We start from the raw sequence: 21,124 nt of genomic DNA, 5'->3' as shown, positions 1-21,124 counted from the left end.
TTTCAATAAGATAAATAAATAAATAAATAAATAAATAAATAAATAAATAAATAAAAAATAAACATGCCAGGGCCTGAGTTCAATCCCCAGTACCGGCTTTTTAAAAAGCCAGGCATGCATTTATAATTCAGTGCTGAGTGGACAGAGAAAGAAGTCCTGGGACTTACAAACTGGACAGCCAGTACAGTCTACTAGGGAAATTCTAAGACTACCAAGAGAATATGTCAAAAAAATTTTTTAAAAAAGCATTTAGTGCATGAGGAACTGGCAGAACATAACAACTGATACCATTTTTCAGAGATGAACTATGATTGTAGCTCAGAGTTTATCCACATATATATCTGGCTTATAAAACAAACATTATATATTTTTAAAAGGCTTAAAAAGTCTAGCCAATTCACTCCAGAGTTGTCTTCTATTGTCACCCCATACTCTTAAACTCTAACAGAGCAGATCCTAAGCAGTAAACTCATCAAAGGAAAAAAAATCTACAAAGATGAACTCTCAATTCTGAACTTCTAAGTTCCAAATGCAAGGGCCCCCACATTCATAAAATAAACTTTATTAAAGCTCAAAACATACATTGTGCCACACACAATAACAGTGGAAGACTTCAATACCTCACTCTCATCAACGGATGACAGATCATGGAAACAAAAACTAAACAGAGACACAGTAAAACTACCAGAAGTTATGAACCAAATGGATTTAATAGATATTTATAGAACATTTCATCCTAAAATAAAAGAATATACCTTCTTCTCAGCACCTCATGGTACCTTCTCCAAAATTGAGCATATAATTGGTCACAAAACGGACCTCAACAGATACAAGAAGATCAAAATAATCCCATGCATCCTATCAGATCACCATGGACTAAGCCCATATACACATGGAAGCTGAAATTTTATAAAAAATTTTAAAGTTCACAATTTTTTAACTAATATGCCCCCATCACCCATTATGTGCTAATAAAGTTTATCTACATTATTGTTGTTTCAATAAGACTAAATTATTAGGCATCTTTGAGAAGTAATTTTCTGAACACTAAGGAACACGTTGGTATGGGATAAAAAAGACAATATTTGGGGAGTACCACATATGAAGTAACAATTCAGTAATAAAATGGCAATCAAGTTGTACAAATTACCAACATGATTAACCATAAGAAAAATCTAGAAATTTAAAAGCAAAATGAGATGCTAGTCTGCATTCCAGAAATGCTAAAGACTATCAACCATATCCTACTCTGGGAAAGACATGGCCATCTCTTATCAAAAGAAACCTACAGTGGCCTAAGACCAGAAATTCAATGGACAGGTTTACTCAGGATAACGTTTTGTTTCACAATAAGAATATTAATAGCATGATTTTAAAATTCATTTTAGCCAAATACTAAAAGCAGTTTATAACCAGCATTTTGCTACTTTGCAGGTTCTTCTTTCTTCCACCCTTTTCCACCCCTCTAATCCCCTAACACTAGATAGAAGAAAACAGGATAAGAAGGAAAGAGGGTGACATTATCATTAGACTACTTCCTGCTGGTTAGGTGCTTCAAGTTCCTTGAGCCAAGTCAGGATCTTCCCAGTCAGCATATCTAATTTCTTGTTCTTTCTTCTTTGCTCATGACTACTTAACAAACTACAACCAACAATGACCAACAGCAACTAGCCAACAACCCACCCTACCTCCCTGGGCCCTAGCATTTATATACCCTCTGAAAAGTTACCAGAAGTCTAAATGTCACACTATCACAGAAACTCTTTGCTGCTGGCAAAATCACACTCCTGCTAAAGCATGAGCCAAATCATAGTCAGGTGCTGTGGACAATCTGAATCAGCCGCATATCCCATGTTGGGGATTAAAACAAAAATATATTCTTATAATCCCCCATCCCCCCTGTGTGTGTATGTGTTTTAAGATTTTATGTATATGAGTACACTGTAGCTGTCTTTGGACATACCAGAAGAGGACACTGGATCCCATTACAGATGATGGTTGCTAAGAATTAAATTTAGGACCTCTGGAAGAGCAGTCAGTGCTCTTAACTGCCTAGCCATCTTTTCAGCCCCCTGTGTTTTTTAAAAGAAACCAAAATGCTAAAATTGTCACTATAGCATTTCAGTTGTCTGTCACTAGAATGGATAAGCAAAAGTGGCCTATTCATACAATAAAATAATACAAAAGAAGGGAGACAAAATTCCAGTAAAAAGTGGATATATCTAAGAAAGGGGAGAAATTGAGTGAAAGAAAACTTGCAAAAAAACAAGTATATGTCATGTGATTCCTTTGATGTTATATTCTAGGATGAGTAAAATCAGTATGTGGCAGGAAAAATTCAGAACTTTGACTACCAATGCAACAAGAAATAAATGGGAAAGACTAGTCTTGATGGGGTTGAGTTGCAGGATCTGTTACTGATATCACCAATACCAGCTATAAAATCTTGAGCAAGTTTCAAGTCTCTTTATCTTCACCTATGTTGTAAAACTGTAATTAAATTATACCAGTTAACGTGTTACACAGTATCTGACACTGTGCATTTCTAGTTGGAACTATGCATTCCATCTTTCACACATTTAAAAAGACTGAAGCATGGATATTCTGTAATCTAATTCATACTGTGACAACTTGACCCAATGCTATATTTATTCTTCACATTTTCTTCTGTTTTCCACAGCCAAATTCCTCAGACATGCAATTTAAATATGAGACAGCATTCTGAGAATACAGTTTTTGTTGCTGTTGTTTGTTTGGCAATAGCTAACTTGTATTTCCAAAATTCTTCTATTTTTTAGTATTCTAACCAAATTCTGTTGTTTCTTCTTGTTTCAAAAGAGAAAAAACGTTTTACTACCTTGAATATTCTATGGGTTTGTGTTCATTTGAACTAAAATCATTTGGAAGAACATCTGCCTCAAGAAAACAAGTAACATTCTTTTCAAATTCCAGGGCAGACCATGTGGGACAATTACATAAAGCATCCATAAAACCCAGTCCAGTGCTAACTGCTACTTTCCACTGCAAACTCATCTTCTTACAGTTATTTTCCAAGTTTCTTCCGAAATTTAATTTCTCTCTGACTGTTACTAATGTTTAGCTTTGGCTGAGCAAAATACAAAAGATACACTTGTACCTACAATTAGGTATCACTACCTAAAGCAGGTTTGTTTTTTCTACTTAAAAAAATTGCTCTGAAACTATTTTCTTTAAATAAATTTTCATTACAAATCTTGACTCTGTATTAGTGAATATTAGAATATTTGGTAGGAAGAGAAGTACCTTGAGATTTCAAGTTTACAAACAAGCTGTGTTTTCTTCAAACCAACTAATCAATCTTGTCAACTAATAAAGTACATAAAGAGCAACCACAGATCAAAGGAAAAGATGGCATGTGTGTGATGGTCTCATCAGTGGAAACAGCATTTCTTTACCAGGAAAGGTAAAAATTCTTTCTGTTAATCTGTTAAACAAATCACTGAGAAGTAAGGTCTACAACGATCTACTTATCTACTCAATAATCAGTCTGCTAAAATAATAATAGTAACTCTGTTGAGTTTTCCAGTTTCTCAAATTTCTTTAGTCAGAGAATACTGGACTATATCTGGACTATGTTCTCTCTTTCAATCTAAATAAATTAGGCAAATACTTTGAAATTTTCATAATTCATATTTCTGTTTACAAAAACCCTTTGGATACAATGAAGACCAAAGGCAAAAACAATTTTTATTTATTCATTTTTTTTCGAGACAGGGTTTCTCTGTGTATCCCAGACTGGTCTCAAGCTCATAGAGATCTACCCATCTCTGCCCTCCCAAGTGATGAGTCTGAAAGTGTGTACCACCACTACCACCCAGCTGCAAGTACTGATTTTTAATGTTTCCAATATAAATATGAGTTAACTATAAAGTTTGATCTTGAACCAAACACTTACTGTCCTCATCTTTATAAAATCCAAGTTTCCTATGTTGTTGCTTACCCATTGGTTCCTACTAGGTGGTTGCTTTTGTTTGCTTAATTATAATCACCACAAAGGAAATAGGTATATTCCTATACTGTTAAATTAGCATAATCTTTCTGGATGACAATTTAGTGTAGACCTAAGAACTAAAAAATATTCTTTTGGTTTTCAGACAAAGCTGAAACTAAACATATAAAAGATATTTCCAAAAGTCTGTGTCCATTTTCATTCTGACTTAGGCTCTGTAATTATTCCAAGTTCTGAAATGCATCAGGGAGAATATGCCTTGGCAGTCTCAGTATTACTGTCATGCCAGAGCAAAGAAAGAGTCTTTGCTTGCTCCAAAAGAAGAAACTTTGCATTTGTTACAAGAAGTCTTTCTCTTGGGAGGCAAAGAGATGTCAATTCCCCATTATAGGACACCAATGACAAACCAAAGTATGACTCCACCAAAGTCCATCTTGAGAAACAAGTGGGTTTATTGAGCTGACTTACAGAAAGCATGGGTGACCCCAAAGCAGCCAGCAATGCCAAAAGTCTTAGCCCACAGCTGCACAAATGGAGTTCCATCTTCAGTTAACCTTACGTAGTCTCTATATTTATATACATAAGCGCTTACACCTCAGAATATAACATGCAATTAGGGCAGAATCACATACTACTACTGCAAGATGCAGAAGTGAACAGCAAGAATCTCTGGAAGGCCCAATGACCCACACTACCCTTTCTATGTCTTCTGAGAGAACCTCAACAGTCAATAAGCCTGATCTTAGGGTTTTTAGTAGTCACAGCTGCTCTGATAAAAATAACATCTGTTGTGCTCAGAGGACAGCACTGTACAACAAGGACTAACACTTTGCCTGAGGCCACATACAAGCTCCCTAAAGCAGCAATGCTGGGCATAAACATATTGACTTCCATGGGAAACACTTATCATTTGAACAGCAGTTCCACTTCTATAAATGAATGCTTACACTGTAATTGCACTACAGACATGGTTTTAAGAACTGACAAAAGTCAAGTCACTATTCTTTACAGCAAATCTAGGAGGTAAATACTACTAGTCACTATTACCTTATTTTGTAGATGCAGAAACAGAACAATTAGCTAACTTGTCTAAGGCCAGAAGAATTTAGAAACAAAACTAGAAATCAAACTCAGACCACATGGGTTCACACCACATTTTCAACTTCATTAGACCTAAACTTTATATATTTTAAATGATAATCAGACACTTAGCTAGCAAAACTTAATGTTGTTGTACAATATATACAATGTCAAAAGTAGGTATTAAGTACGCAGTTAATATAGACTGCATAAAGGAACAGATTCTATGACCTTGTTTTATAAGAAATTACAATATACAGAAACGTATATACAAATGTATATATGTACAAGCATATATATTTGAATGCACATGTATATGAATGCACACCAAAAAAATCTCGGAAAAGAACTTTTAAAATGTCAGCAGGCACTATGTATACCACTGTATCTCCACTGAGATAGTTATGACCATAAAAGAAAAAGGCAATAATTCTAGCAAAACCAGGGTGAGCAATCTTGAGTCCTTAGAAGGACAGCAAGGCTCCAGCTGAAGCTTACTTACCAACCATTATCAACTACTCATACAATTTCTCTGAGTCTCTTAACAATGTCGTAAATAGTTTCAAACCTCATGACCACAAGTACAAACAACCCTTGATAAACAGTGATTTTTATCATACTATTTCATCAGAATTATATATTTAACATTGCTTCTGAGCCTTCTGGATAAGATTAAGTGTAGAATTATACATTTAAAATAGTTGGATCTATAAACTATGAAAATAAGAGAATGCTTTGTTTGACCTAACTATTCTGCTTAATCATTACAGCAAATACATAAAGAAAAAAGAAAGAAAAAGCAGACATGCTTTTTTTTTTCCTGCTTTACAGGAGTAAAGCAGAAAGGATATGTCAACTTTCTAAAACCACTGCAACTTAGCTACACAAATCAATCATTCCATAATCTAGATGCTTCTAGATTCAAGCTATTGTTTTTTAAAACTACATCAACTAACTTCATGCATACAAAGTAATAAAATGGTATCATTATTTTTTCAGATTAAAACTAAAACAGATTATATCAACTAAAATAAATGTAAATTCATAGTTTTATAAGCTTATTTTTCCTTTAAAAATAGAAACTATGATGATTGTTCAGCTGAACTGTGATCTATGAAAGTTGAGAGCACGTTTCCAGATAACACCAAAGTTTTCTCAGTGCTGGGACAATGGTTGGCAATCAGGTACAAAAACAAAGATGTCCCATCCCATGCCTCTGTATTTGTGAGTCCCTGTTAGCGCTAACTTTCAGATAGCCCAGTTGGTACTGGTAAGAGTAAGGAGTGGGGGCTGGAGCTACAGCTCAGTGACAAAGTTCTTGCCTGGCAAGCACAAGGCCCTGGTTCAATCCCAAGTACTGCAGAAAGAGTAGGGAATGAAGTATCTCCTCGGGCACACTTCTGACAATTATCCAAAACTCAGACTGCTCTTTGACAGAATATGAGATCCAGAAAAAGGACCTTAGAAAGACCTGACAATAATGGAATGTCCTGCTGGCCTATGTGGGGTCTAATACTGTCAGACATGTTGAAATATGACTTTTGTCATATGGTAACAGACAGTAGAGTAAGTAGGATAATATTCCCTTAAGGGTATTAAGAATATTACATCCTGGAAAGGAGTAAAGCTAGACCTAACAAACTAGGCAACTACTTAAAATGTATCCTCCAGCAGCATCCCCCTTGTTTTCACCATTTAAAAAATCATATTTCAGCCTTGCTTCAGCACTGCCTCAAAAACAAAGGGAATATTATTTGGTTCAAGGAGACTTAGGACAGAATTAAAGAAATGTGTTACTCTACAAGATCTCTGAAGAAATGGAGTTGAAGCCCTAAGGTCAAGCCAGGCTTTTCCAAGCAGGGGCTTTCCTTACACTGTCAACTTTAGAGGCCTGGTGTTTCATGTTATTAAAAGAACCAGAAAGTACCTGTAATTTACTGTATCACATTCTAAAGAGATAGCACAAAGTCATCGACTTTCTCCGTTAAGGTTGTAAATTACAACTTCAATACGATACAGTGGCATGTGAAAGAGTGTGTACCACAACCACACGGTTGAGTCAAAGCTAAATAGAAAAACAGTGAGCATAGCACACATTTAGTTAGGACCTGGGTTCACTTCAGCACCAAAGGAAAGAAGGGGAAGTGGGAAAAAGGAAAACAGCTAAGCAAAGAGTCTAACCACAAGAACTTAAGAGCTGAGCAGAACAGGTCAGTCAAAAACGAAGTCTACACAGAGGTAAAGTTAGTATGAGTCCAAACAGGCCACACACCTTGCTAGGACAAGAGGGAAGAAAAAGGGGGACAGAGCTAGCAGTCTGCAATCAAAGGGCATTCACCCATTTTCCAGTGAAGCTGGCCTTTCCCCAAGGGGTTGCCTCTCTAGTAGATACTAGGAAGGAGGAACAGAGACTCCAAGTTAGGTCTAGCTTTACTCCTTTCCAGGATGGGGTCCCTTAAGGGAATATTATCCTACTTACTCTACAGTCTGTTACCATATGACAAAAAATATATTTCAACATGTCTGACAGTATTAGACCCCACATAGGCCAGAAGGACATTCCATTACTGTCAGGTCTTTCTAAGGTCCTTTTTCCGGATCTCATATTCTCTAGACTTCAATACTAAATATATTTTACTCCCTGAAAGCTAATCCTGGTGGACATGTTACCTACTTTTGATTTCTACTTACAGAATACAAAGAAAGCTACTCTGGTTTTGGGAACACTAAGTACTGGTTATGCTCTGTGCTCATTCCGAAGTCAGAGCGCACCTTCTACAACTGAGACAGTTGTCGCTCGTGTCACTTCCCTCACTGTTTTACAACATACACTGTAACACCGTCCTGGTCTGCTTCTCTGCTGCTGTGATAACACACTGACCAAAAGTAATTCAGATCATCACAATTACAACCTATCATCAAGGGAAGCCAGGGCAGGAACTCAAAGCAGGGACTGAAGCAGAAACCATGAAGGAACACCATTCACTGGCTTGTTCAGTTACTTTTTTTATACAGCCCAAGCCTACCTGTCTAAGAATGGTACTATTCACAATTAACCTACAACAATTTGCAATTTTAAAATGCCCCCCATAGGCATATTCCACAGCCCAATATGATGGAAACAATTCTTCAGTTAAGGTTCCTTTTTCCCAGGTGAGTCAACTTGATAAGCAGAATTAGCCATCATAAGAGTCTTTGGCTAAAGAAAAAACAAGACTGGACATACAGCTCAGTGTTAGAATGTTCACCTAGTTCTCAAGGGAAGGAATGGGAGGGGAGCAAAAGATGGGAGGGGTGAAGAATGTGTTTTCATAGGTACAATCCCTACTTCAGGGAAGAAAAAGGAAGGAAGAGGAGAAGGGAAGGAAAGAAGAGAGTGAAAGGGAGGAAGGGAAGGAGAGAGGGGAGAAGGGGAGGGGAGGGGAAGAGAAGGGACGGAAAGGAAGAAGAGGGGAAGTGGGGAAGGGAGGGGAAGCAAAACAAGGCTTCCTAATCCTCTTCAAAAACCCAGAACTGAGAATCGAACCTGGGGCCTCAAACATGTTTGACAGGTGCTTCACTATTCAGCTAAAAGCCTTGCACTTGCCGTCTCCCTGCTTCTGCCTCCCGAATAGTTGGGATTACAGACATGTGCCACCAGGCTAAGCAAAGAAATTGCTTTTATGAAAAGGGGGGGGGGGTGGGTTAAGATTCAAACAAAGAAAGCCATGTGAAGAGAGGGCAAAAATAGAATTATGATCTCATAAACTACAGAACACTAGGGGCTATCAGAAACTAGAAGAGATGAATACTCTTCCCTAAAGCCCTTAAAGGAAGTCACCTCCTGACACCTACACTTCAGAGCCACCCACCAAAGTTATAAAAGAATAAACTATTATACTGTTATAGCAGCCTCAATGGTGAAACACTAACTTCTACCATCATTAAGAAACAAAATTAAGCCAGGTATGGTGGTAAATGCTCTAATCCCAGCACTTTGGAGGCAGAGGCAGGCAGATCTCCTGAGTTTGAGGCCAGTCTGGTCTATGGAGTGAGTTCCAGCACAGCCAAGGCTACACAGAGAAACCCTGTGTCTAAAAAACAAACAAACAAAGAATATAGACTGTTCTTAGAAAGGACATAGACAGGTTCAATTCCCGGCACCCAACATACAAACAGCTTCAAGGAAATCTGATGCCCTCTTCTGGCCGCCACAGGTGTGTGTGTGTGTGTGTGTGTGTGTGTGTGTGTGTGTGTGTGTGTGTGTGTGTGTGTTCTTTAATCCCAGCACTTAGGAGGCAGAAACAAGTGGGTCTCTATGAGTTTGAGGTTAGTGCCATCTACATAGATAGTTCCAGGACATTTAAGGTGAGGGAGGGAAGGAGGAAGGGAGGGAGGGAGGGAGGAAGGAAGGAAGGAAGGAAGGAAGGAAGGAAGGAGAGAGAAAGAAAACTCTAGGGTCATCAATATGGCTCGGCAGATAAAGGTTCTTGCTACCAAGATTAAATTTAATCCCAGGACCCCACAGTTAGAAGTAGAAAATAGAAAGTTGTCCTCTGATCTTCACATGTACATATATAACACTAAATAAAAAATATATTTTAACTAAAAATAATTCAACTAAAATTATACTTAATGGCAGACACTTTAAAAATAACAGTAATGCACTGGTTGAATAATACCAGAAACATTTTGTTATTAAACACACAAATTTTATATCATCATACATAAGCATCATATTATCGTAATCTGATTAGCTTTCAGAGAGAGTTGGGTTAATAAAATCATATTAACTCCTGAAGGTAGTTTTATAATAAAAGTTAGAAAATCAATTAGATTGATTCTTCACTTATAGTTTTTTTAAAAAAATCACTTTGTAGATTTTATCCTATACAGCTCAGGTAGTTTGGAAAAAACGATTTCTTGTAAACTTGAAAATACTTGCCCATGATCTAAAAATTTTTCAGTCCTAACCCAAGAAAAATGAAAACATGCCAATATTCAAAAATCCTCTCAAATATCCATTTTATTCATAATAACCAAAATCTGAAAACCTAAATATGCACCAAATGAGGAATGAATGAACAAAGTGTATTTTACACAGCAGTATAAAGAAACAAGCCATGCTGGGGCTGGGAACACAGCTCAATTGGTAAGAGTGCTTGCTTCAGCTCCATTGCTAGAACCACATAAACAGGGCATGGGAGTGCACACCATAATCATAGCACTGCAGACAGAGGCAGAAGGATGAGGGTTTTTTTTTTTTCTAATTTTATTGAATATATTTTATTTACATTTCAAATGTTATCCCCTTTCCCGGATTCCCCTCCTTTTTTCCTATCCCATCACCCCTGCCCCTGCTTCTAGGAGGGTGTTCTCCCACCTCCCCACCCTGACATTCCCCTACACTGGGGCATCAAGCTTTGGTAAGGCCAAGAGTCTCTCCTCCCACTGATGCCCAACCAGGCCATCCTCTGCTTCACGTGCAGCTGGAGCCATGGGTCTGTCCTAAGGATAGTGGTTTAATCCCTGGGAGCTCTGGTTGGTTGGTATTGTTTTTATGGTGTTACAAACCCCTTCACCTGAAGGATGAGAATTTCAAGGTCATCCTTGACTACTTCTTAAGTTTACAGTTAGCCTGAGCTACAGGGGAAGGGGAAAGGAAAGAGGAAAGAGAAAGGGAAGGAACAGAACGGTTCAGCTATCCGTACAGTTGAAAGGCAGAAAACATGATTAGCATGGGTGAGGTCCCGGCTCCTATACTCAGCACCAAAGGGAAGGGAGCAGTGCAAGGAGACCGTTACTAATAAACACAATACGAATACATCTCAGTGTAAAAACCTAAGTAGGAAATAAGCCAAACATTTTTTAATTGTCTTATTCTATTAATGTGCCACTCTAGAAAGACAAAAACATACAGACAGAAAGTAGATCTGCAACCACCCGAGGCTAGGGAGGAAACAGACCACAAAAGGGAATAGGAAGACTTTTTATAGAGAAGGAAATGTTCTATATCTTGACTGTGGTGGTGACTACACCAGTGTATACAGTGCTTAAAACCACTCAACTGTTTCCATAAATTTTTTGCACAAAAAATATGCTTAAATAAAATACGAATTATGCAAAAAAAATTACAGAAAAAAATATTTCATACTTGAGAGTATAATTTGTGCAACATTCTGTGTTTCAATTTTTAAAAAGGAAAGAAAGAAATCATCCCTTTGTTCAGCGTGGGAAGGAGGGTAGTCATAGTAGCCAATATGATAGATATGGGGTTCCTTGTGGGGGAAATCTAGAAGGGCCAAAGCCAAACACACTGGGTCGGAGATCCTGGGTCAAAGCAGGAGAAGCAAACTGTCCTGGAGCATTAAGATGCAACCAAGAGTGAGGAGGAGCCTTCCTTCATAAGGGAGCAACCCTAAGAGAGATCAGAGCAGGATCAAAAGAAAAAAGAGATTAAAGATTAACTCTTTTAGTAGAAAGGTCCTGGCAGACACCAATCACAGGCAATCAAAGGGAAAGTCTGCACTTCCTGACAAGATAGTGACCACCACTGCTGTCATACACTGGCCCAAGCACATGTATTGAGCACAGAGTTCCTAAGTTGAAGGACATTATACAAAAGTAACTGACCTATAATCATCTAAAGTGACAAGACCATGAAAAAGATGAGGGAACTGATCCATACTGAAAGAGACTAAAAAGATAATGAAACAATGCAGCACTTAACTGCTATTTTCACCAATTATGTGATTGTATAATCAACAAAACCCAAATTAAGTAAAATACTAGGTCAGCATGAATTTCCTATTTTGATAACTGCACTGCCATTGTATAGACCAAATGCTCTTGCTTGTGTAAGATTCACAATAAACCATTCTGAGTGACAGAGCGTAAGGTCAGCAGCTTCCTCTTTTAATGTCTGGAAAAATAAAATAAAGCAGCAATAATTATGTGCCATACTTGCAACTTTTTCAAGTTTGTTACTGTTTCAAAATTGTGGGTGTGGGAGAGCAGGTATCTGTGAGTTCAAGGCCAGCCTGATCTACACAGGAATTCCAGGATAATCAGGGCTCTGTAGAGAAACCCTGTCTCAAAAAGCCAAATAAAGTAAAATTGTTGCGGGTGAAGAATGATGTAACTAAAAATAGAACAAGGTGAAAAACAAAACTGATTCTCTACACTGGCAACCTTACCAGACTGACAAACTATGTCATTCTGGTAAGAGACTGAAAAATTACTAAGAAAGGACATGACACTTTGGAGCAGCCAGAAGATTCTCTAAATACAGCTCAACGCATTTTCTTTTTTATTAACTGTGTGCGTTCGTGGTGGGAGTAGGACTCCCATGCTAGAGCTCACATAGGAAGGTCAGAAGACAACTCTGGGCGACCAGTTCTTGCCTTCTACCTTTTCATGGCTCAGGTCTCCAGGCTTGCCCAAGCAAAAGCCTTTACCTGCTTCTCTTGAGTGACCTCAATTAGGTAGTGGTGAGAAAAAAAGTGTGAAGGATTCCTTCTCTGAAATAAATTCTTAGGGATAAAAAAAAAAAAAAAAAGGACGGCAGAACAATGAAATGCTGGTGCAATTGGTGCTATCAATGACTAACAATCAGCAAAGCACAACCTAAGCATCTCCTGGGACATGGAAGGGGCTGGAGGACTGGTATCTAAAATTCCCTGCAAGTGTGAGACTGAAAATTACCCTGATATAAAAGAGCTTCCCCTGCTCTCCAATAACCTTGTTATTACATCCCACTTGTCTATGTATAGCAACACAAAGATATACAAATAACGGAAATAAACGTGCATGAACCCTGCATACTCCTGGTTGCGCTAGTCCATCGAAGTGTAAAAGGCAACGTATGTGCCAAACTGTTCCTCGTTACTAATTCTCGGACAAATAAAGAGAACAATCGAAACACGTGGAAGCTAAGTGAGAGCACCTGCCGCGGTTGCCGGGCTCTTTTTATTTAAGAGAGTCATTTTATTCTGGAATGCCGACACATAACGTCCTGAAACAACTTCCCTAGAAATGTTTCAAAGTGCAGGGATCCTTTGGCCTTTCCCAGTACCCGGCGTTCGGCCGGGACGTCCAAGCCTCCCCTCCCCCGCCGAGGGCCAGCGGGAGGCAGCGCTGGACTCTGCACTTCCTTTCCGGGAGGACGGCCCCCAGCGTCATTCTTATTCAGGATGCAGGACACAGTGTGTCCCTCGGAACCTCGCACAGTGTGCTCCCGCCCTCCCAACCACACCGGCGCGAGGGCGCGGTCCCGGGTGCCAGCCGCCTCCACGGGAGCGCGTGGTGGCGCGCGGGCAGGCTAGTCAGCCGCCCAAGCGCTCCAGTCCCCGGCCGCACCGCCGCGGCCTAACCCTGCGACCGCCGTCCGACAGTTCCCCTCACACACACACCCACTGCAGCCAGGCTCGGCAGCGCCGCGAAGGCCGACTCCAGTCGACCCGCAGCTCCTCCACCGCGGGACCCGGCCCTCCCGCCTCCCCGCCTCCCAGCCGCGACGCCCGGCCCCGCCGAGCCCACTGGACGGCAGCCGGGGGCGGAGGCGAAGCCCGGGGGCGGCGCCCGCCCCACACCCTTACCTGGCTTCTCGTGGTCGTAGCCTACCACAATGAAGTAGTCGGCCAACCGGGCCATGACCGCCGCCGCCGCGCCCGGGAAGTGGGTTCCCGTCGCCGCCCTCGCCGCCGCCGCCCACCCGGCCCGGGCGAGCTCAGCATTTTCCCTTCAGCGGCTGTAGCGGTAGCAGCGGCGCTTCAGCCATGTTTGACAACCGAGGCGCGCACTGCGCCTGCGCCGCGCCTCGCGCCGCCCCTCCCCCGCCCCACCCGCGAGGGCTAGACGACCCGGTTCCCGGCGTTCGCGAGCCCACGCGGCGCCCCGAGGCCGCTCGGACACGCGGCTCGGGAAGTGGGCGGCCGGGCGCGGCTTTGCCACGCGCCGCCACCGAGGCCGGGCGCTTAGAAGTTCGGCTACTGCCTCAACGCCCCCCACCTCGTCCCAGTTCTTTATTTTCCTGGAGCAGGGTTTCTTCCTTTCGCCATCTCCCTTTTGCAGTTGGGGAAAAGGGCATGGAGGGGCGCGGGGTCACTTGGAAAGTTTGTTCTTTGCTGCTGCTGCTTGCAGCCACCGGCAGTACGGAGAAGATTCTCCCGCCCTCGGCTGGAAGCTTGGAATTTGCACCGCCAAGGCTTTTTGCTGCACGTTTCCTGTTTATGTTGTGCAGATGGGAATTTTAGAAACATGCCACCGAGCAGGCGGGGGAGGGAAAGACTTGCGCAATCTTCAGAGGCGCCTCTAGTTTCAGGGCTGCCTGAGCTGGGGGCGGTCAGCTTGGGCTTTCCTCTGAGTGCCCCAGGGAGTTATTCCACCTAGGAACAGGGGCATCCCCGGGATCCTCCTGAAATGGGCCGGTCTCCCCGGGGAGCCCCGCCTGCCTGACTTTCACTGCCCCTTTTCACAGTCTCTGGGCTCTCCAGGCTGAAGCAGCGTTAACCTACTCTACTGCAAACCTGCAAAAGAATGAATTCATAGGGCTCTTCGTCCAGTCTAGAGATTATCCAAATCGATTGCATTTTAAGAAATATCCCCTACTGATGTTTTCTAGCTTGGCTGGCACATTTGGATAAGTTTACTTTGTCACTATTTTTTTTTAAACTTTGTTAATGATTATGAATTTTCAGTAGTAGAATGTATGTTTGAACTAAAACTCAAGTTTTCAGAACCTGTGGTTGAGAAATGATCTTCATGAGGCCAAAATTCACTGAGGGTTTGGTCCTTAATATATTGTATATAGTAGGTTCTAACGTGCTTAGTGCAACACACACCCTCTGCCAAAGACCAGCAGAAGGCTAGTGACTGGAGCTATGAACTCAAGAGTCCAGAGTCACCATCTCAGCCACTCTGATTGACTAGTTCTGTTTTCTGGGCCAGCGTTCCCTTTCCCGCTTCCGTGTTGGAAACTGTACTTAGGGCCTCATACGCGTTAGGCAAGCCTTCTACAATTAAGCTATATTGATAGCAAAAGACATCTTTCAACCATTAGGCTATATTGATAGCAAAACACGTCTGAGAGGGGTTGGGCTATGCTAGAAGAATTGAAAGCGAAGAGGTATTTAACTCAGGACCTCCTTTGTAGTCCGATGGAATCAGCATACATGAGGTGATGATGAAAACTAGGTTAGTTTTCAAAATCACTAAAGCAAACAAAACAGCCTGCCACACCTCATATATAAAATTTCCCAGTAACTTCCCTAGGATCTCTTCCTCTACTTTTTCAGTAAAGAGTAATCTCACTTCCTCTAGAGACAGCCTATTCCACTGCTTAACAGCCATGGTAGAAAGTCCTTCCCTGTTAAGCCAGAGTTGTCCTCCTGTGACTGCCTGCCTGATTGTGTTCTCTGAAGATAGCCAGTAGGGTGGATACCTTATGACTCCGTACGATTTTAAAAATGATTGTTTCGGGGACTTGTTCCCTCAATTTTACCTTTTTTGTTTGTTTGTTTAACTTGGGATAAGGTCTGGGGAGATGACTCAGCAGTTGAGAGCACTGTGCTGCTCTTCCAAAGTTCTAGATTTGATTCCCAGCAGCCACTGGGACAGTTCAAAACCATCTATAACTCCATTTGCACAGGAGCCAATACCCTCGTCTGACTTCCTCCAGCAACAGGTATGCATGTGGCACACAAACATACAAACATCCATGCACATACATTTTTAAAAATCTTTTATACCTGGGATAAAATTTATATATCATAAAATGAAATGCACACTTCAGTTGCATTTGATATATCCCACTATTGGACAATGACCACATCGGTCTAGTTTCAAACCATTTTCTTCACCCAAAATCCATTAAACAGGCACAGCTGTTTCTCTCCCCAGGTTCTGGCAATAACCCCATTGCATTCTGATTCTACAAGTTTGTCTGTTGTAGATACTTCCTATAATTTGAATCAAAGTCTGTGCCGTTTTGCGTCTGAGAATCTTTTGGTATACTGTTTCCTTGTCCTACTGCCTTGTATCACGTTGGAGCATCATTACCACATCTCCCTTCCTGCTGAATAACCCTTCACTGTCTGTATGGCCCATGCTTTGCTTATCCACTGGTGGGTTGGGGCACTGTTTCTACTTTATGGGTACTGGCACCATGACCATGTATAGAAAGTATGTGAATAGCAATTTGCAATTCCATTGGTCTATCCTGAGGAACCGCCCTACTGGACAGAACTGAATTACATATGGTAATTCTCTTAATTTTGAGGAACCACCGTCTTCTGCAAGGACTGCATGATCTTACCTCTCAGCACTGAACAAGGATTTTAATTTATATCTTTGCCAACATTTGTTTCCCTGATTGCTGGGTTTTTTTTTTAATATTATAGATAGCTTAATAGGTATGAATTATTTTGTGTTTGTTTTGCAGATTTTGTTGTTTTGTTGCTTGCTTGCTTGCTTTTTGAGGCAGGGTTTCTCTGTGTAGCCCTGGCTTTCCTGGAACTCACTCTATAGACCAGGCTGGCCTCAAACTCAGAGATCTGTCTGCCTCACACTAGGCATGAGAGCTAGGATTAAAGGCATGTATCCCCACTACTTGGCCCAATAGGTATGAATTATTAACTCTTGTTGTTGTTCTAGAGACAGTCTCACTAGAGACCTCACTAACCTGTGACCCAGATTGCCCTTGAACTCTGGGTCCTCCTGCCTAACTCCCACCCCCTCCCTCCCAACACTAGGGTTAGCAGCATAGAATTAACCACCAGGCCTAGCTGAATGAATGTCTTATTGTCCTCTTGATTTTTATTTCTTTAATGACTCATGACAGTGAGCATATTTTCCTGTGTACGTCGGTCGGCCATTTCCAGATCTTTGGAGAAGTGTCTATTCAAGTCCTTTGCCTAACCACACCCTCACCCCACCCCACTGAGGGTCTAACCCTTGGCTTCCCCAATGCTAGGCAAGCTCTGTTCTATTGAGCCATACCCCTAGCCCAGCCCTGTTTGGTTTTATTGTGTTTGTATACACTAAGAACGAGATCCTTATCAGATATAAATTCTACAGATAGTCTGAAGACTGTCATATCTCGTTCTTGATCTTGTTGTTTGGCTCACAAAAGTATTCAGCTTTGATAAAGTCCAAACTTCCATTGGTTTTCTATGATTTCTGTGTCATATCTAAGAATCCATTATTGACTTTAAGGTCTTGGAGCTCTATTTCTGTGTAAGCAATCCATAATTATAGCTCTTATATTTGGGCCTTTGGCTCATTTTGGGCTGACTTTGTAATGGTAGGGTTTCCATTTTATCCTTCTTTTTAGATCTATGTTTAGTGTGTGTGTGTGTGTGTGTGTGTGTGTGTGTGTGTGTGTGTGTGTGTATGTGTGTGTGTGCGTGTGTGTCTGGGTGTGTCCCTGTATGTGTGTGTGTCTCTGTGTGTGTACACCTGTATGCATGTGCCTGTGCTGACCAGAAGAGGGTGTCAGCTCCCCCAGACCTGGAGTTACAGGCAATTGTGAGCTACCCAGCATGGACTCGGGGAACTGACTTTGTTCCTCGGATGAAAATCAAGTTCTCCTAGCTGAGACAGATCCCCAGCCCTCATTTACTTTTTTATTTTTAAATGCATATTGTTCAAATTCCATTTGCAAATCTTGACATTTTTTCTCTGACATTAGACATAAAACCTGAGATAATCTTTGTTCCTTCTACTAACCTACATTCTCACCCTGCAAGTTTCATTCTTTTTATTTATCAAAGGCGTTTTTCAAACCTAGAATCAAGCACTACCTTCCCAAGTATATTTATTCTACTAAGGTCTTAGGTAGACTAGTAGACATTTAAATGGCTGTTTGGTAAATGAGGTGCCCCCACCCCATCCTGAGGTAAAAGCTTGAAGAGTCTAAGCGTCCCTATCTACACACCAACACGTTAGCATTCACTGAAGCTACTTAGCTTTCTCACCCAACAGCTGCTGGGCTGCTGAAACTGATAAGCCAGGGCTAGGCGGCGAGATTGCTGCGGTTGGCTGAAGGCCATCCCAGCCCCTGAGATAACTACCATCACCTTTCACTACCGAGGGAGAGAACAAAGCAAGTCCAGATTTGTTTTTGCTGAAGGCCGGGAGCCACGAGGGTGGAAGGCTACAGAGGCAAAGCATGCACAAGAGAGGTGACAGTGTCCCGGCTTGCCTTAGAAGACAAAATGGAGCCGATTACAAGTGAGGAGGATTTCTCACCCTGGTACTCCTCCAGTGGGCTGTGGTGGGGATAAGTGGTTTAACTGCACAGTCATTTCAAGTACTTCCGGTGGTTAGCCACTACAGTTCAGGGAGGCAGTATGGAAGTTGAGTTTGACCATATATCCTACAGGCAGGACGTGGGGTGGGGGAAGAGAAGGGAGCTTCACATTGTTCCTACCAACCCATAACAAAGGAGAGCTGCGGTGGAGGAAAATTCCCTGGCCCATTGCCACATCTCTAACCACTCAGTTGCCTCAGCAAGAGTCTTAATGGCTGCCAGCCTTGGTACCATTCTTTCTCTCAGCCCCACATTTGACATTCTACTGACTTACATTCGTACTGTTCCTCCTGCCCACACACCCACCTCACCCGCACATCCTGTCATCTCCCTCCCTGATAGTTACAGTACCTTCCCTACCTGGTTCTCTGCTCACCGAGTCCACAACTGTAAAATACATATGGAAAAATATTTTTACAGATTTGTTTTTTAAGATCTGGGTTTTATATATCCCAGGCTAGCCTCAAACTTGCTAAGTGTTCAACAATGACCTTGAACTTCTGGTCCTCTTGAATACACCTCTTTGTTGGGATTACAGGTGTGTACCAAACTTAGGTTTCATACATACAAGGCAAGCACTTTATCAACTGAGCTATATCCCCTATATACAAAACCTAAAGATAAAAAATAGGGGGCTGGAAAGATGGTTCAGTGGTTAAGAGCACTGACTGCTCTTCCAGAGGTCCTGAGTTCAAATCCCAGCAACCACATGGTGGCTCACAACCATCTGCAACAAGATCTGATGGTGTGTCTGAAGATACAATGTATTTATATATAATAAATAAATCTATTTTTAAATAAAAAAGCAGGTTATTGATCCTGTCTTAAAATTAAACTTGTGACCAAGCACACTATTTTCACTTTGAGCTATGTTTGGGGTTCAGGGAAGAGAACTTCAGAGATGGCAGACACAATGTGTCCTAGCCCATTGAGTCCTGACATTCATTTGAAGTATCTGTGGCTGCAGCATAAATAGGTACTGTGAGGTTTCACAGGCTGCTTTTACTTAGATTGCATGTTTGGTGAACAAACCTTGGCTACATAATTTACAGAGTCCAGTGCAAAACGAAAGTGAAGGACTTGTTCAAAAGTTAAGACTTTCAAAGAGCTTCAGAGGAACAATAAAAGAAGGGCAGGCTCTTCTGAGTGCAGCCCCACTAACATGAACAGGATGCATCTCCACAAAGCTGGCTGTGTGGGTGCAGTGTGTGTGCACACTGGAGGAAGGAGGGCTGTGGACCGTGTGTGCTAATGGTTACTGCCATCTTCTTCCCTGCCTGTTCTTCAGCCTGTCCACCACGTTCACTGGGCAAGATGACAGTTTGCTTTGGTATTTGGGAGCTGACGGCAGGATCCAGAGCCTTGTACATTTCAGCACACGCTGTACCACTGAGCTACAGCCGTCAAATAGCTGTTGGTTGTTGTCATTATTCCTGAAATGATCTCACTGTTTAGCCCAAGCTCACACTCCTCCTGCCCCCAAGCTCCCGAGTGTCAGAGTTGCAGGAGTGTACAATTATGTCCAACACTCAAAACCATCTTTTAGATTTTTGTTTGTAAAATGGATCTCCTTTATTTCTGAAATCTTCTTATTAATTTTATAGGACAAAAGGATCTTTGGGATAAGTGTGTATCAAATCATTTCTCCCCAGTTTTCAAACTCCCTGTCTTAGTTACTCTTTTATCCCTGTGCTGAGATAGCATGACCAAGGCAACTTACAGAAGAGACGGCTGGTTGGGTAGCTAGAGTCTCAGAGGGACAGTCCATGAACAGCACAGCGGGGACCATGCCAGCAGGCAGCAGACACAGCACTACAGCAGTAGCTGAGAGCTTCCACCCTGATCTTCAAGCAGGAGGCAGAAAGCTAACTGGGAATAGTGTGGGCTTTTAAAACCTTAAAGTCCACCCACAGTGACACATCTTCTTCAACAAGGCCACACCTCCTAATTTTTCCGAAACAGTCCCACCAACTAAGTTTTCAAACATATGAGCCTATAGGGGTCATTTTCATTCAAACAACTGCACTTGTCAATAGCTTCCCATGTAGCCAAGAATTAAGTTCAAATTTTTCAAAGTCCCAATGCATCCCAGCTACTCAGATTCTTATAGGGTGGTGGTGGTCTTTTGAGACGGAGTTTCAATTTCGTATTCTTGAATTCTTGACTCTCCAAATGTTCCATCTACAGGCATGTGTTGCTACACTTCCTTCATGACCTCTTTTTTGTTTTAAGGTTTATTTATTTCTGTCTTTGTGTATATGAATGATATGAATGTTTTACTTGTATGTATATAAGAGTACCACATGTATGACTTATATCCCAGGAGGTCATAAGGAGACAGATGGCCTGGAACAGGAGCTACAGAAAATTGTCAACCATCATGGACATGCTAGGAACTGACCCCAGGTCCTCTATAAAAAGCATAAGAGTGTTTTTAATCGCTGAGCCATCTCTTCAGCCCCTCTGATGTTCTGTTTAATCTCTTTTTATCCCTCTCTTCTTCCCTGGTATATTCCAAACAAATTCACCTCCTTTCATTTTCTCTACTGAACTAAAATTTTCTCACCCCTTGGCTATTGCTTATGTATGTCGTCCTTTCTTTCATTTGAGGTATTAAGACCCTCTTGCTTTTCTTTAGATGGCTTAGTGGGATTTATAGTGGTGTATATATCCTTTGCATGGTCTATGGGTTTATTTGTGGTAGAATACCTCCACAAGACTGTAAGCTTATAGAAAGAAAGAATAATGTGTGCATGCAACATTACTGT

The 21,124-nt window shown here is 41.5% G+C and overlaps 1 protein-coding gene across 4 annotated transcripts in view; it reads right to left on the bottom strand.

Moving 5' to 3' along the window:
• The window catches only part of SBF2 (SET binding factor 2), a 334,193-nt gene extending 320,420 nt beyond the window's left edge, over nt 1-13,773 (bottom strand). For all 4 annotated transcript variants that reach the window (XM_080912014.1, XM_080912015.1, XM_080912016.1 and 1 more), the window contains exon 1: nt 13,645-13,773. In XM_080912014.1, coding sequence (XP_080768140.1) covers nt 13,645-13,699 — 55 coding nt within the window. In that variant the 5' untranslated portion in view covers nt 13,700-13,773. The remainder of the gene's footprint in view (nt 1-13,644) is intronic.
• Nucleotides 13,774-21,124: the final 7,351 nt, after the last annotated feature.

Source organism: Micromys minutus, assembly GCF_963924665.1.
Source record: "Micromys minutus genome assembly, chromosome: 2".
NCBI classification, from domain to species: Eukaryota; Metazoa; Chordata; class Mammalia; order Rodentia; family Muridae; genus Micromys; species Micromys minutus.
This window is presented reverse-complemented; position numbering and strand designations above follow the sequence as displayed.